This window comes from Sarcophilus harrisii, chromosome 2 (assembly GCF_902635505.1).
Source record: "Sarcophilus harrisii chromosome 2, mSarHar1.11, whole genome shotgun sequence".
NCBI lineage: Eukaryota > Metazoa > Chordata > Mammalia > Dasyuromorphia > Dasyuridae > Sarcophilus > Sarcophilus harrisii.
In genome coordinates this window covers 124589625-124603602 of record NC_045427.1, presented here as the reverse complement: position 1 = coordinate 124603602, position 13978 = coordinate 124589625, and the positions used below count along the sequence as shown (strand labels likewise).

The 13978-nt window shown below is 40.0% G+C and overlaps 1 protein-coding gene across 2 annotated transcripts; it reads left to right on the top strand.

The window, feature by feature from the left end:
- Positions 1-4568: 4568 nt before the first annotated feature.
- On the top strand, positions 4569-13063 carry GOT1L1 (glutamic-oxaloacetic transaminase 1 like 1). 2 transcript variants are annotated; one of them, XM_031950689.1, is made up of 9 exons: positions 4569-4795; positions 5988-6169; positions 7985-8096; positions 8413-8522; positions 8663-8755; positions 8849-8966; positions 9325-9490; positions 11952-12094; positions 12772-13063. In XM_031950689.1, the coding sequence occupies exons 1-9, from the start codon at positions 4681-4683 to the stop codon at positions 13053-13055; spliced, it is 1323 nt and encodes a 440-aa protein (XP_031806549.1). In that variant the 5' UTR covers positions 4569-4680; the 3' UTR covers positions 13056-13063. The 2 variants fall into 2 exon arrangements, with proteins under 2 accessions (XP_031806549.1, XP_012395418.1); XM_012539964.2 differs by having other exon boundaries at positions 4570-4795; positions 8849-8999.
- Positions 13064-13978: the final 915 nt, after the last annotated feature.

Genomic DNA, 13978 nt, shown 5'->3' with positions numbered 1-13978 from the left:
TTTTCTATATACATAATAAAGTCTATTCAACCTTTAAAAAAGGGATGTGTGTAAATAGAGGTCCCTTACTAATATCATTTTATTATCTATTTCTTCCTCTCCCTCATTTAAATTTTACTAGATTGCTGCTGGACTCACTATCAGCCCATTGGAAAGTTTAGTAAGTTCAGAAGCAATTGCTTGACTCCCCTTTGATCTTGGTTTCTTGTTGTGGTTGTTCCTTTGTAGGCTTATATGCAGGATGAAAGGTTAGAACTGAGTCATCCTCACTCCCCTGCTCTTGGGCTCAGAGATGCAGAATTAAGTTTTTGGAATTTATTCTTTGCTTCATAAAAAAAGATAGGGCCACTTTTGCTCAAAACTGAAACTATTCCTCTTTACTCTGGAATGGTGACTGGGAATGGGATGGTGAGCGACAGAGCTGCCAGATGATCCCCATTCCTATTCCAGCTCTGCTTTAGGGATCATCACAGATCTCTTTCTGCCCTGGTACTGCTAGAACTGCTGTTCAGTTTTTCCCATCCCACTGATGCTCCCCACCATTCTTCCTGCTGCTTCTGTCATTGCGGTGCTCCTGGCCAGTCACTGCCCTTGTGTCTATAGACCTCTCTATCTTCCCAAGCTTCCTTGCACTAGGAAAGAGACTTATTGTAACTTTTTTTGTTGTTGTTTTTGTTTTTTGTTTTTTTTTGTTTTTTTTTTGCAATGGGGAGGTAGCCTTTCTCCATCAGATTTTGGTCTGGCACGTTTTCTAGGAAGCTGTGGAGAAGGTTAATGAGCTGGGCAAAAATGCTAACTCTCATTCTTTCATCTTGACTCCACCCTCAGCTCCAAGTCTTTTTAATGTATCTCTTTCCAGAAGAATGTCTAGAACCACTTTTTTTCTCTCCCTTCATTCAGACAACTCTGCCCCTTAGACAGCATCAGATCAGCACTCTTTCCACTAATTAAGAGTCATTTCTTCCAAAATTTGATTTCTGGATGAGGAATAGAAATCTTAAATTCACTATGTTAAAAAGTTGAACTCATTTATCTTTTCTTCCAAACTCTCCCTTTTTCCAAAATTCCCTATTACTATGGAAGATACTATCACCTTCCTACTCACCAGGCTCATAACCTACGGTGTTACCTCTATCTACCTCCCTTATTCAATCTGCAGCTAAGTCTTGTTGAGTTTTCCTTCATAACGCATTTCCCAGACTCCCTCTTTTCTCCTCTGATCCTGCTACTACCCTGGTGTAGGCCCCCATTACCTCACATTTGGATTATAGAAACAGCTGGTTGGACTACCAGCTCCAACTCTCGGTCTCCTCACTGTAATCCCTTCTCTCCTCAGCTGTCAAATTGATCATCCTAAAGCACAATTATTCAATCCATTATTTAATAAACACCAGAAGCTTCCTTTTATATCCAAAATCAATTATAAAATCTTTTTAAAGCCCTTTGGAACTCTTGCTACATTCCATGTCTTCTTATACCTTACTGTACTTATTCTACAATCCAAGGTCACTGGCCTTCTTGCTGATCACAAGACATTCATCTCCTGATTCTGGGTATTTTTACTGGCCATCTCCCATCTCTCTCCTTATCCCTTCCTCTTGGCTTTCCTTGATTCCTATTTAACTATTCCTAGTTTAAATCTCACCTACTAAAAGAAGTCTTTCCCAGAATCCCTCAATTCTAAGGCTTTCCTTCTGTTAATTATTTCCTATGTATCTTATATATAGCCTTTTTGTACATATTTATATATGTATTGTCTCCCCCATTAGCCTGTGAGTTCCTTGAGAGAAGAGATTATTTTTAATAGTATTTCCCCTAATTACATGGAAAAACAATTTTAAACATTCATTTAAAAAGTTCCATAGTGGGTATTTAATATATACTTTTTGACTTGGTGTGCCTTCACTTCTTTTTCTGTAGACATGATTGCAAGTAAAACATACCAGGCTTGATTGGAAGCTTGGTTACTTTAACAAAAAAAACAAAAAAAAAAAAAAAAAAAAACTTTTTATGCTTATTCTTGTACTAGAGTTGTTACTTTCCTCAGTTTCATTAATGTGTGTTCTAATCTCTATTTCATTCAAGATCTTATACAGGTGTGAGGATTTCCATGGCTTCTAACAATTAGGGTTTTATGATGTGACACATTCCAAGAGAAAAAAAAAAGAGCCCAGAAGATGGTACCAGTGATACAGCTGCTGTTGTCCATCACCAAGTTCTTTTGTCTTTTTTTGCTTAAGATCTTAGTCAATTTGACAGTATTTCCACAGACACATACAATAAAGGAAACTCAACCAGATACACCATAAAAGCCACCTGAAGAGCCAAACACCTGCAGTTACACAGCTTTAACACCATGAGATCTCAAATGGCTCCTTGAATGAGGGAGAACCTCCAAAGACAACTTCTAAAATCACAGTATAACAGGGTAGCCTTAAAATTCCAGCAAAAGAACCAGGAGATCATTGTACACGGCAACAGCAAGATTATACAATGATCAATTTTAATAGACGTGATTCTTCTCAACAAAGAGATTTTTTAGGTCAGTTCCAATGCTCTTGTGATGGAGAAAGCCATTTATACCCAGAGAGGGGATTGTAAGGACTGAGTGAGGACCACAACATAGTATTTTCTTTTTTATTATTATTAAATGAAAATGAGCAAGAAAACAAAATGCAAGCAAACAACAGAGAGTGAGAATGCCATGTTGTGTTCCACACTTTGTTCCCACAGTTCTCTCTCTGGGTGTAGCTAGCTCTCTTCATCACTGAACAACTGGAATTGGTTTGAATCATCTCATTGTTGAAGAAAGCCACGTCCATCCAAATGATCATCATATAGTATTGTTGTTGCCGTGTATAATGATCTCCTGGTTCTGCTCATTTCACTCAGCATCAGTTCGTGTAAGTCTCTCCAGGCCTTTCTGAAATCATCCTGCTGGTCATTTCTTACAGAACAATAATATTCCATAATATTCATATACCACAGTTTATTCAGACATTCTCCAACTGATGGGCATCCACTCAATTTCCAGTTTCTAGCCACTACAAAGAGACCTGCCACAAACATTTTTGCACACGTGGGTCCCTTCTTTAAAATCTCTTTGAGATATAAGCCCAGTAGTAACACTGCTGGGTCAAAGGGTATGCACAGTTTGATAGCCCTTTGAGCATAGTTCCAAATTGTTCTCCAGAATGGTTGGATCTGTTCACAACTCCACCAACAATATATCAGTGTCCCAGTTTTCCCACATCCCCTCCAACATTTATCATTATCTTTTCCTGTCATTCTAGCCAATCTGAGAGGTATGTAGTTAATTTGCATTTCTCTGATCAATGGTGATTAGAGCACATTTTCATATGACTACAAATGATTTTAATTTCTTCTTCTGAAAATTGTCTGTTCATATCCTTTAATCATTTATCAATTGGAGAATGGCTTGAACTATTATAAATTTGAGTCAATTCTCTATGTATTTTAGAAATGAGGCTGTTAGACTGGGAACTGAGTATAGTTCACAACATAGTAGTCTCACTCTTTTTTGTTGTTTGCTTGCATTTTATTTTCTTCATCATTTTTTCTGATTTGATTTGATTTTTCTTGTGCATCAAAACAATTGTATAAGTATGTATGCATATATTAGATTTAACATATTTCTACCATGTTTAACATATGTTGGACTACTTGCCATCTAGGAGAGGGGGGTGGGAGAAGGGAGGGAAAATTGGAACACAAGGTTTTGCAAGGGCTAATGTTGCAGAATTATCCGTGCATATGTTTTGAAAAATAAAAAGCTTTAATAAAAAAAGAAAAAAAGAAATGAGGCTTTATCAGAACCCTTAAATATAAAAATGTTTTCCCCATTTTTGTTTCCCCTTTAATCTTAGTTTTGTTTGTACAAAAACTTTTTAGCTGAATATAATCAAAATTATCCATTTGGTGTTCTATTATGAGTTCCAGTTCTTCTTTGGTCATACATTCCTTCCTTCTCCACATATCTGAGAAGTAAACTATCTTATGTTCTTCTAATTTGTTTATAATATCACTTTGTCTAAATCATGAACCCATTTCAACTTTATCTTGGTATATTGTGCAGACAACATAGCATTTCCATTTCTTTTGTTGTTGTTTGCTTGAATTTTATTTTCTTTCTCATTTTTTTCTTTTTGATCTGATTTTTCTTGTGCAGCAAGATAATTGTATAAATATGTATGCCTATTAAAAAAAAAAAAAAAAAACTCCAGCAAAAAAAAAGTCTTATTTCTCCCATCTTTTGTTTGCTAGTTGTAGGAAGTCCTAGTGGGAAAGAACATTGTGCCTTCCTCTAGGGCATTGACAATAGGAACTCTCTTTTTGCTCTTGGGGTAACAGTAGCCTGGAGTGGAATCTCTCTACTTTCTTGGACAGTTGGTTTTCTATTCTTGATTTTTGTTGTTGGTGGTGGGTGAATGGGTAAGAGAATCCCATTTTTTATTAGGATTCCATAATTCTCAATGGGTGTTTCTGTCATTTTCATGGAATGTTTAAGTTGCATTTGTTGACTTCTATTGCCATGGTGCCTGACTTCCAAGAATTATGTTGCTTTGGTAACTGGCTTCTCAATTCTACCTTTGACACTGAGAAGAAACAGAGTGAGGAAAGTGGTTCCCTATTAGATTTTGTTCAGTTTTCATCTCAATTATGCCCACCCTTTCTGTATTCTTGGATGTGCCCCTTGCCCCCAAGACAACAAGCAAATTACTGGATGACTTCCAACAAGATGAGGACCCCAACAAGGTGTACCTAGGTTATGGAGGTAAATGTTGCATGAACTGAGGGTTAGGTACTCAGTGTTTAATATGTCTTAACTGATTCTAGGTAGGGATGACTTATTTTTTTGGAGGGGGGCTTAAGGGGGAATATGGAAGAAGAGGGGGTCCAAGTCTTTGTTCAAGTCTTCCATCATTCCCGTCTACTACTTCTCTGTCTTCCATATCATTTTTAGAAGCATGATAAGAACCATGGCCTTTTTGCCCATCCTGCCCCTTTCAGTCCACGTGCTCGATATAGTTGCCCTTTTATCCATCTGCCCAATTTCTAGGTCCCTTGCACCAAGAATGGTTCCAAACATGATAAAAAACTGGATCTTATCCTTGTAGTTAATAGTTTGAAAAGGAGGAAATCTGCTATAGACTCCTCTTAGTCTGCATATATGTATGACATCCCTAAACCTTTAAATGGCTTTAGAGTTCATCTGCGATCTTTATGGGGGAAAAAAGACACTAATCAATAGCACATAATTTTGTAAAGAAAAAAAAAGACAATTGTACTCAAGATCTCCTATCTCAGGTAATTCCCAAGGAAAGCTTCAGACAGTGGGAGTATAGTCAGACTATCTGCAAACCAAGAAAATGACTAGAAATCAGTGGTTTTCAGAAATCTTTCTCTTTTTAAAAATTTTCCAAAGGTATTTTTTCTTTTTTAAATACTAGCTTCTTACTTTCAAAATACATGCAAAGATAGTTTTCAACTTTCACTCTTGCAAAACCTTGTGTTCCAAATTTTTCTCCCTCCCTATTCTCTAGACATCTAGTGATCCAATATAGGTTAAACAAGTGAAATTCTTCTAAACAACAACACAAAAGGGAAAACACTATGCTTTGATCCTCATTCAGTCCCCATAGTCCTCTCTGGATACAGATGGCTTTCTCCATTACAAGTTAACTGGAACTGGCCTGAATCACTTTATTGTTGAAAAGAGCCACGTCCATCACATTTGATCATTACATAATCTTGCTGCTGTGTACAATGATCTCTTGGTTCTATTCACTTCACTCAGCATCAGTTCAGGTAAGTCTCTCCAGGCCTTTCTGAAATCATCCTGCTGATCGTTTCTTACAGAACAATAATATTCCATAATATCCACATACCATAATTTATTCAGCCATTCCCTGGCTGATGAGCATCCACTAGTTTCCACAAAATGTTTTTTCTCGTCTTCTTCACAGTTTGCATGACAGGAGAAAAGATTCCCTGGCTCTCACCTGTGGTGACCAGGACACTGAGGAGGCTCATCCATGATCCTTCCTTCAGCTACACCTACCTGCCTGAGCATGGTTTGGAAGCATTTATACGTGTGGCCACAGAGCTGCTCGTTGGCCGACACAGCCCAGCCATTGCGGAGAACAGGGTGAGATCTCTCTCCTTTACTTTGCCCTAACTGGGCTCCAACAAAGTATGAATCCCTGAAGGTTTCTGAGCAAGGTAGCTTCAAAGGGCTTAAAGTGCTTTCCCGCCTTGAGAGGAATTCTCAGTTTTTTCATCTGCAAAATGGGGTTGTATTAGGTGAACTATGCTGTACTGTGATTACTGGTCATTCCTAGTTCTTTATTCTTTGTCTGTCTGGAGTGAGAAATCCCTCTGTGCTGAGGAGGCTATTCTAGGGAAAAAAAATGAGTTTGACTTTCTCACTATCTATCTCCAACCAAGGGAAAAAAATTAAGTATAACAAACCAACTGAACCATCTATGGATACCGAGCACTCTATGCCAGTCTAGTGTTACAGAAATAAGAAATGAAGAAACTGAATTTTAAATAATTTGCCCAAGATTCTAAACCTAGTTTATAGTGTGGTCCACATTAGAATTAGGGTCTATTGGTTCCAGTGCATGGCTCTTTCCAGTTTAAACCACTGGCTCTCAATGAGGCAATAATATAAAAAATAATATAAAAAAACCTTTAGGGGCTTCCTATTAATACAAGACTTTAATTTGACATTAAAGGCCTTCCATAATTTGGCTTGAACATACTTTTCTATGTTCCAGTCAAATGTAAAGGATATTTCCCATTTCTGAAATGAACTCCCCTTTACTTTTTCCTCTACTCCTCTTTCCTGCAGAAACCCTTCTTTTCCTTCAAGGCTGAGATTAGTTGAGAAAGGGATCTTCTTCTTTCTCCTTCTCCTTTTCCTCTTCTTTCTATTTCTCCCTCTCTTCCTTCTCCCTCTCTTCTGAAGATGATTGTTAATGCTAGGGACACAAAACAATATGATAGTAGATACACTGTAATTCCGGATGAGTAGCTAGAGGAAGAATATTATGTGAAGATAGTTGAGGAGGGAGAAATCACTTTCATTTGGGAGGATAGTGAGATAGAGGTCACCAAAGATTTCACTAAGCAGCTAGTATTTCACATAGAAGGAACGTGAAGATTTCAACAGATGGATCTAGGGAGGAATCTAAAGGGGAATGTCATGAGCAAAGATCTGGGGATGGGAAAGGGCAAGATTAAATAAATTAGAATATTAGAGTACAGTAGGTAGGAATGTAGAATATGTGAAGAAGAATATTCTGAGATTAGACTAGGAAACTGGATTGGGGCTATATTATGTAGAGCCTTGAATGTCAGAATCAGGAGTTTTAATATTAGATAAGGATAAATCAATTAAGATTTTTGCATAGAGAAGTGATATAATGGTGCATTAGGAAAAGAGATGGACAGGTGATGGGGTGGGCTAGAAACAGGATAAACTGGAAGCCCAAAGATCAAATGGGAAGCTGTCGGAAGAGGGACTTGAATTAGGAGGGTTAAAGAAGGGAATGCCAAAAGGAACTATCTTTTAGGCAAAAGATAGTTCAGAAATAGAAGAGGAATTGTCCCATTACTGGATTGTGAAACGAGGAGGAATTAGGAATCAAAGGAAACTGAGTCAATGAGCCGGGGAAAACTGGGAGAATGATGGAGCTATCAGCCGAGATAGGAGAGTTAGAGAAGGGGTGGAGGTTTTGTGGGGGACAGTGGGAAATGGGTGCTGGCAGGGCACTTATCCCATTTTATCTTGTATTATCCCGATCTGGGTGACCGCAAGCTCGCTGAGGGCGGCGACAATTTGTTTTCCACTTTTGTATCCCAGCCAGGCACAGAGCCTCGTACAGCCGTTTAATAGAAGTGTTAGGATATCCAAAGTTTTATTTTTTATTGTCATTGTTTATCTTCTCTGCGGCAGATAGGGGGAGTGCACACCATTGGTGGGAACGGCGCTATTCTGCTTGGGGCAAAGTTCCTTAAGGACTGGCATCGCGGCCCCCGAGTGGTGTACATGCAGCAAACGCAAAGGGGTACGTGCCCGCGGGGCAGGGGCTGCCCCCCTTCCGGGGACTCCCGTTCCTCCTCTTCCACTCACTTGTTCTGGAGGCGGTAGCTTTCCCGGCAGGATGCCGGGGTCCTGCTTTTTCCCCTCCTTCCTCCCCCTCCTTCAGTCCCTTGCCCGCTCCGAGCTCCCAGCTCAGGTGACCGCTAAGAGGACCATCCTCAGCCGACGAAAGCCCCCAGTCCCCAGAGCGAAGGCTTTTGGCCTTGCTCTTCCTCCCCGCCCCGGTCCCCTTTTTGCTGTGCGGATGGGGATGAGGGTGTGTACGTATGTGTGTCCCACAGAACAATACGGACCCATCTTCCAGGAGCTGGGCTTTTCCCTCCGTGAGTATACCTTCTGGGATACTTTCCGGCTGGTTTCAGACACAGGCAAGCTTTTTGATGTAGTGGAGGTAGGAGCCCCCTCCCCTCTCCCCCTCTCTCGGCCACCTCTCTCCTCCTACGCCCCTCTCCCCGCCCAGCTGTGGAACACTTTCCTCCTCAGCCTGGTCCCCCTTTGCGGGAGACAGGCTGAGATGATTTTTGCTTACAGCACGCCCCGGACAGGAGCATCCTTGTGCTGTACAACTCCGGGAGCTTCATCCTGCCCCGAAAAAGGTGGTTTAAGTTATCTAAATTATTGAAGGTGAGCCCGACCTGTCCGCTCTCCTTCCCGCCGGCTCTGTCCCTCCCGCCCTCTCCTTCCCCACCGGCTCGGTTCTCTCCTCTCCCCTCACAGAAAAAACAGATTTTCCTGTTTTGCGATATACCGGATCAGGGCTTGGTCAGTGGTGACCCAGACATGGACAACAAGATTTTACGCTATTTAGTGGCTCAAGGCTTTGAGTTCTTCTGCAGTCAGTCTCTTTCCAATTCTTTTGGCCTCCATGGTATAATGTGGGTATGGGTCACTGGGGAAAGGGAGGGCTTGGTGCTGACTTTGGAGCAAGAGCGCTAGTTACCAGCCCGCTATTGTCCTGGGGAAATCTCCCGTCCCAGAAGCTGCAGCGCTGGCGGAGGAAGCCCCTGGATGTTTCATGGGACTCTGGCCTTCTTTGTCCGGCTGGGCGAGGGTCAGAGGGAAGTTACTCCCTTTGGGATTGGACCCAGATGGGTTTTCTCTCCCCAGAGTAGGGTCCATCGGGGGCCCTGACTGATCGATATTCTGACTGATCACTTTTCTGCGCTCCATGGCTATTTTTATTATTACGACAGATGAGCGTGTAGGAAACCTGGTGGTCGTGACAGTGAGCAACAAGTCCTTGCTGTGCATTCGCTCCCAGCTGGACATCTACGCTCGGTATATGTGGGGCAGCCCTCCTGCCTTGGGCTCCAGAGTGATCACCACCATTCTCAGTAACCCTGCCCTGAGAATGGAATGGTAAGAAGCAGAGGGGAGACGGGGAAAGGCAGCTGAGCAGGCAGAAATGCGCAGCTGAGGAGATTCCCGCTCCCAGCCTGAATACGTTTCAGTTCAGTTCAGTTCAGCTCTGCTAGCATTTATCACCCAATACCTCATCTTTTCTCACATCAATCCTGTGAGGCAGGTGGGTTGAATAATACAATTATCCCCATTTTACAGATAAGGAAACTAAAGTTCAGAGAAGTGAATCCAGCTAACTGGGTCAAGAGACTTAAATGGGAAGTGGACATAAGAATGTAGTGATTCAAGGTTTTGCAAGGGTCAATGTAGAAAAATTATCCATGCATATATCTTGTAAATAAAAAGGTATAATTAAACAAAAAGCTTTAATTATATATTTGTTATTTATTTATATTTAATTATATTATATATATAAATATATAATATTTAATTATATATTATATATTAAATTATATATATTTATACCTATACATGTATAAAAATAATAAGCTTTAATAAAAAACAATTTAAAAAGAATATAGCATTTACTATATTGAATTTGTTGACAAGTTTAGGACTTTTAAGCAGGATTTGGATTCTTAGTCCTTGCTTGCCTTAAATAGAAAACTAAATTTGGGGGATACTCAGTTCATAACCATATTCCAGATTTTAGAAAGGAATAGAATTTGGGTTGGGGAAGCTAACAATATCCTTTTGGTTTCTGGTAAAATACTTTATTGATTTTTATTAAATGTTTTCTTTTGGGGGGAAGGAAATTGTCCTTCAGGGCAAAGATCAATGGGAATCACTCCTGATTCCTTAATAACCCTTGAAGCTAGAAGGTCTAGTAATTTGGTAGAGAACATTTAGTAGAGAACAGAATATCAACACTAAGCATAAGCTACATTCAAATAAATTCATTACACATGTGGCACAGTGGTTAGAGTATCAGCTCTGAAATCAGAAGGACCTGAATTTAAATCTAGTTTTGGACACTTAACACTTCCTAGCTGTTTGACCCTGGGCAAGTCACTTAACCCCAATTGCTTCAGAAAAAAAAAATCATTACACATTAATCAAGTACATGTCTCTGGGGATAAAGAGAGATTCATATGAAACAGTCTTTGCCTTCAAGAAACTTCCATTCTCCTAGACTAATTGGTTGAATTATATATTCTGCAATCCTTCAGCAAACATCCATTTATTTATTTATTTATTAGCTTTTTATTTTCAAAATATGTGCATAGTTTTCAACATTCACCCTTGCAAAACCTTGTGTTCCAAACTTTTTCTCCCTTTCTTCCCCATACTCTCTCCCTTAGACAGCAGTAATCCAATATATGTTAAACATGTGCAATTCTTCTCTATATATTTCTACAATTATCAGCAAACACTTATTAAACAAACATCTGTTGTGTGCAGGGCAAAGTATATATCCAAAGATATGCCCAACATAAAACTTTTTTCTCCATAGACAATCTTAGGAAATTTATTTGGACAGTGTTGTAAAAAATAAATTCATGAAATTAAAGCCATTTATATTCATATGAAAAAAAATGCTCTAAGTCACTATTGATCAGAGAAATGCAAATTAAAATAACTGAGATACTATCTCACACTTCTCAGATTGGCTAAGATGACAGGAAAAAATAGTGACAAATGTTGGAGGGAATGTGGGAAAACTGGGACACTGATACATCGTTGGTGGAATTGTGAACAGATCCAACCATTTTGGAGAACAATTTGGAATTATGCTCAAAAAGTTATCAAACTGTACTTACCCATTGACCCAGCAGGGTTACTACTGGACTTGTATCTCAAAGAGATTTTAAAGAAGGGAAAGGGGCCTGTATGTGCAAGAACGTTTGTGGCAGCCCTGTTGGTGGTAGCAAAGAATTGGAAAAGGAATAGATGTCCATCAATTGGGAAATGGCTGAAAAAAATATATGGAGATAATGGAATATTGTTGTTCTATTAAAAATGATGAAGAAGCTGATTATAGAAAGGCCTGGAAAGATTTACACAAACTGATTTTTAGTGAAACAAGCAGAACCAGGAATACATTGTATACAATATACAGCAAGAATATATGATGATTAATTATGAAACACTTGGTTCTTTTCAGTGGTTCAGTGATCCAAAGCAATTCCAATAGATTTTGGACAGAAAATGCCATCTGCATCCAGAAAAAGAACCATGGAGACTATAAATCAACATATGCTATGTTCACTTTTTTCCTTTTTTTTTTTTTTTTTTAATTTTCTCGTGGTTTTTCCCTTTTGCTCTGATTTTTCTCTCCCAACACAATTAGAAATAAATAAATAAAAGAATAGTTTCAAGATGAGATTGCCTTAAGGTAGGAAGGCTAGTTATTCCCTCCAGCAAGTTCTCAGATACTCCTAATCTTTGGCTAGGTGGAAATGAGGGCACACAGGTGAATATTCTTACATATCTATCTCTTGTACCTTGGCTTCTGCAGGAAGAAAAGTCTCAGAAGCATGGTAGAGAACATCATGTTAACAAGGGAGAAAATGAAGGAGAAGCTTCGACTTCTATGCACACCAGGGTCCTGGGAACATCTCACGGGGCAAGATGGGATGTATAGCTTCCTTGGCATCACTGGTAAATAGTACAAGGAATCTCTTTTTTCCTCTCTTATCCTCCTCACCCCTGGCTCCAGGGATGGTCCTTCTTCTTTAGTCTTTATTGCCTTGAACAGAAAACCCAGTTTGAGATATACCCAGTCCAAAACCCTACTCCATTATTTTAGAAATACATAGACCTTGGGTTGGGTAAGCTAACAATATTCTTGGGGAGCATTTGCTTTGGTGTCTAATAAAGTGCTTTATTGATCTTTTACTAAATGTTTTCTTTTGGGGTGGGGCATAGTCTTTCAGGACAAGGACCAGTGGGAATCACATCCTTCCTATGCAAAAGGATTTATGTTCTAGATATGTGGCATCCAAGTCAAATAGAAACCTTGAACCAATGAACTTCCATAAGAATCCCTACAACTCACATGTTGACTTAAAAAACTCTATCTTAACATTATCTGTGCCCTATTGTATTTTTATTTATTTTGTAAAATAGTTCTCAATTTTAAAAATCCAGTTCCAATCACTCTGGGGAGCTTCTGGGGGCCTGGGAATGTTGCAGGCCTTTTTCTAGATCTTTTATTCATATGTGAGAAAAATTTAAAAAGCTTCATTTGCAGAAAGAAGTCTTCTTTCCCTCTCTCATGTACTGCAGGGGGTGTAAATAACAGACCCAGGCTCTAGGGCCTTCTCTTTATTCATTAGTTGAACAGGTGGACTACCTGGTCACCAAGAAGCATATCTACATCCCCATGAATGGACTGATCAACTTCACCTGCATCAACTACCAGAACATTGACTACATCACCCAGAGCATCAATGAAGCCATCCTTACAATAGGTCCAGGCCCACAACCCAAGGACCCGCCCAAGACTGAAGTGATGGCTGATGATCCAGAATCCAAGAATTTAGGTCACATGACTTCAGAGTCGAAGAGTTTAGGGCTCAAGGCTCCAGGATTGTCTGCTTACTTACATAATAAAAAGTAGCATTTTAAAAAGGCTCTCTGCTTTTCCTTGCTAGAATACCTTTTCTTTGTAAAACATTTCATTTCCTACTTGTCACAACATTGCCCAGGTGCCATAAGTGCTAGAATCCCAGAAATAGGCTGCAGCACATTAAGGATGAAGTGCCTTAGAAGTGCTATAAAAAATATCTCAAAAAGCAGTGTGGTGGGAAAAGGAGGGCTGGGTTAGGTGGCCATGAATGATGAAAAAGCATTAAGTGCTCATGTACAAAGTCCTTGGGCTACAATTAGAATAACAAGATAATCACATAGGAAACTTCAGTTGCAAGGCAGACGGAAAGGTAGTCTGGTTATAAAGCAAAACAGATGGTAATACATCTTCATTAATGTCTTTTTTCTTTTTTCTTTTTTGCTGAGGCAATTGGGGTTAAGTGACTTGGCCAGAGTCACACAGCCAGGAAGTGTTAAGAGTCTCAGGCCTGATTTGAACTCGGGTCCTCCTGACTCCTGATGCTCTACCCACTGCGCCACGTTTTTACTGATTACAATGTGTCAGTACCAAGAACTTTGGCACTGGAGGCAGGGTTGGGGCCCAAGTGTCACATCGGAAAGAGCTGCTTCCCTGGATAACAGAAGGTCTGGTGGTCCGCAGGCAGGGGATGCAGAGGAGGCAGTACTGTTAGCGCAGGGCTATGGCTGTACCTTCCTGTAAGTGGCAGCTGGATACTTATTTGTGTCGCTGCTGGTGAGGATGGGAAGCCCTCCTCCATCCGTGATGGTCCCTTCAGGGACGGCTGGAAGCAAGGCTGCTGAGGGTCCCTCATGGACCTGGACTATTGGGGAAGTGGTGATTGAAGTGATTTGATTCACTTGATACATGCAAACACATATCCTTCCCTCCAGGTACCTCACTACCTTAGGGAGGCTGCCTTGCCTGGCCATGAA

What these genes read in the sequence shown, in the direction of transcription:
- GOT1L1 (XM_012539964.2), top strand. Translation starts at nt 4,681, where the DNA reads ATGCCCACCCTTTCTGTATTCTTGGATGTGCCCCTTGCCCCCAAGACA. An exon ending in CATGCAGCAAACGCAAAGGG is followed by an intron (nt 8,097 to 8,412) that starts GTACGTGCCCGC and finishes TGTGTCCCACAG; the next exon opens with AACAATACGGACCCATCTTC. An exon ending in TAGCTTCCTTGGCATCACTG is followed by an intron (nt 12,095 to 12,771) that starts GTAAATAGTACA and finishes TTTATTCATTAG; the next exon opens with TTGAACAGGTGGACTACCTG.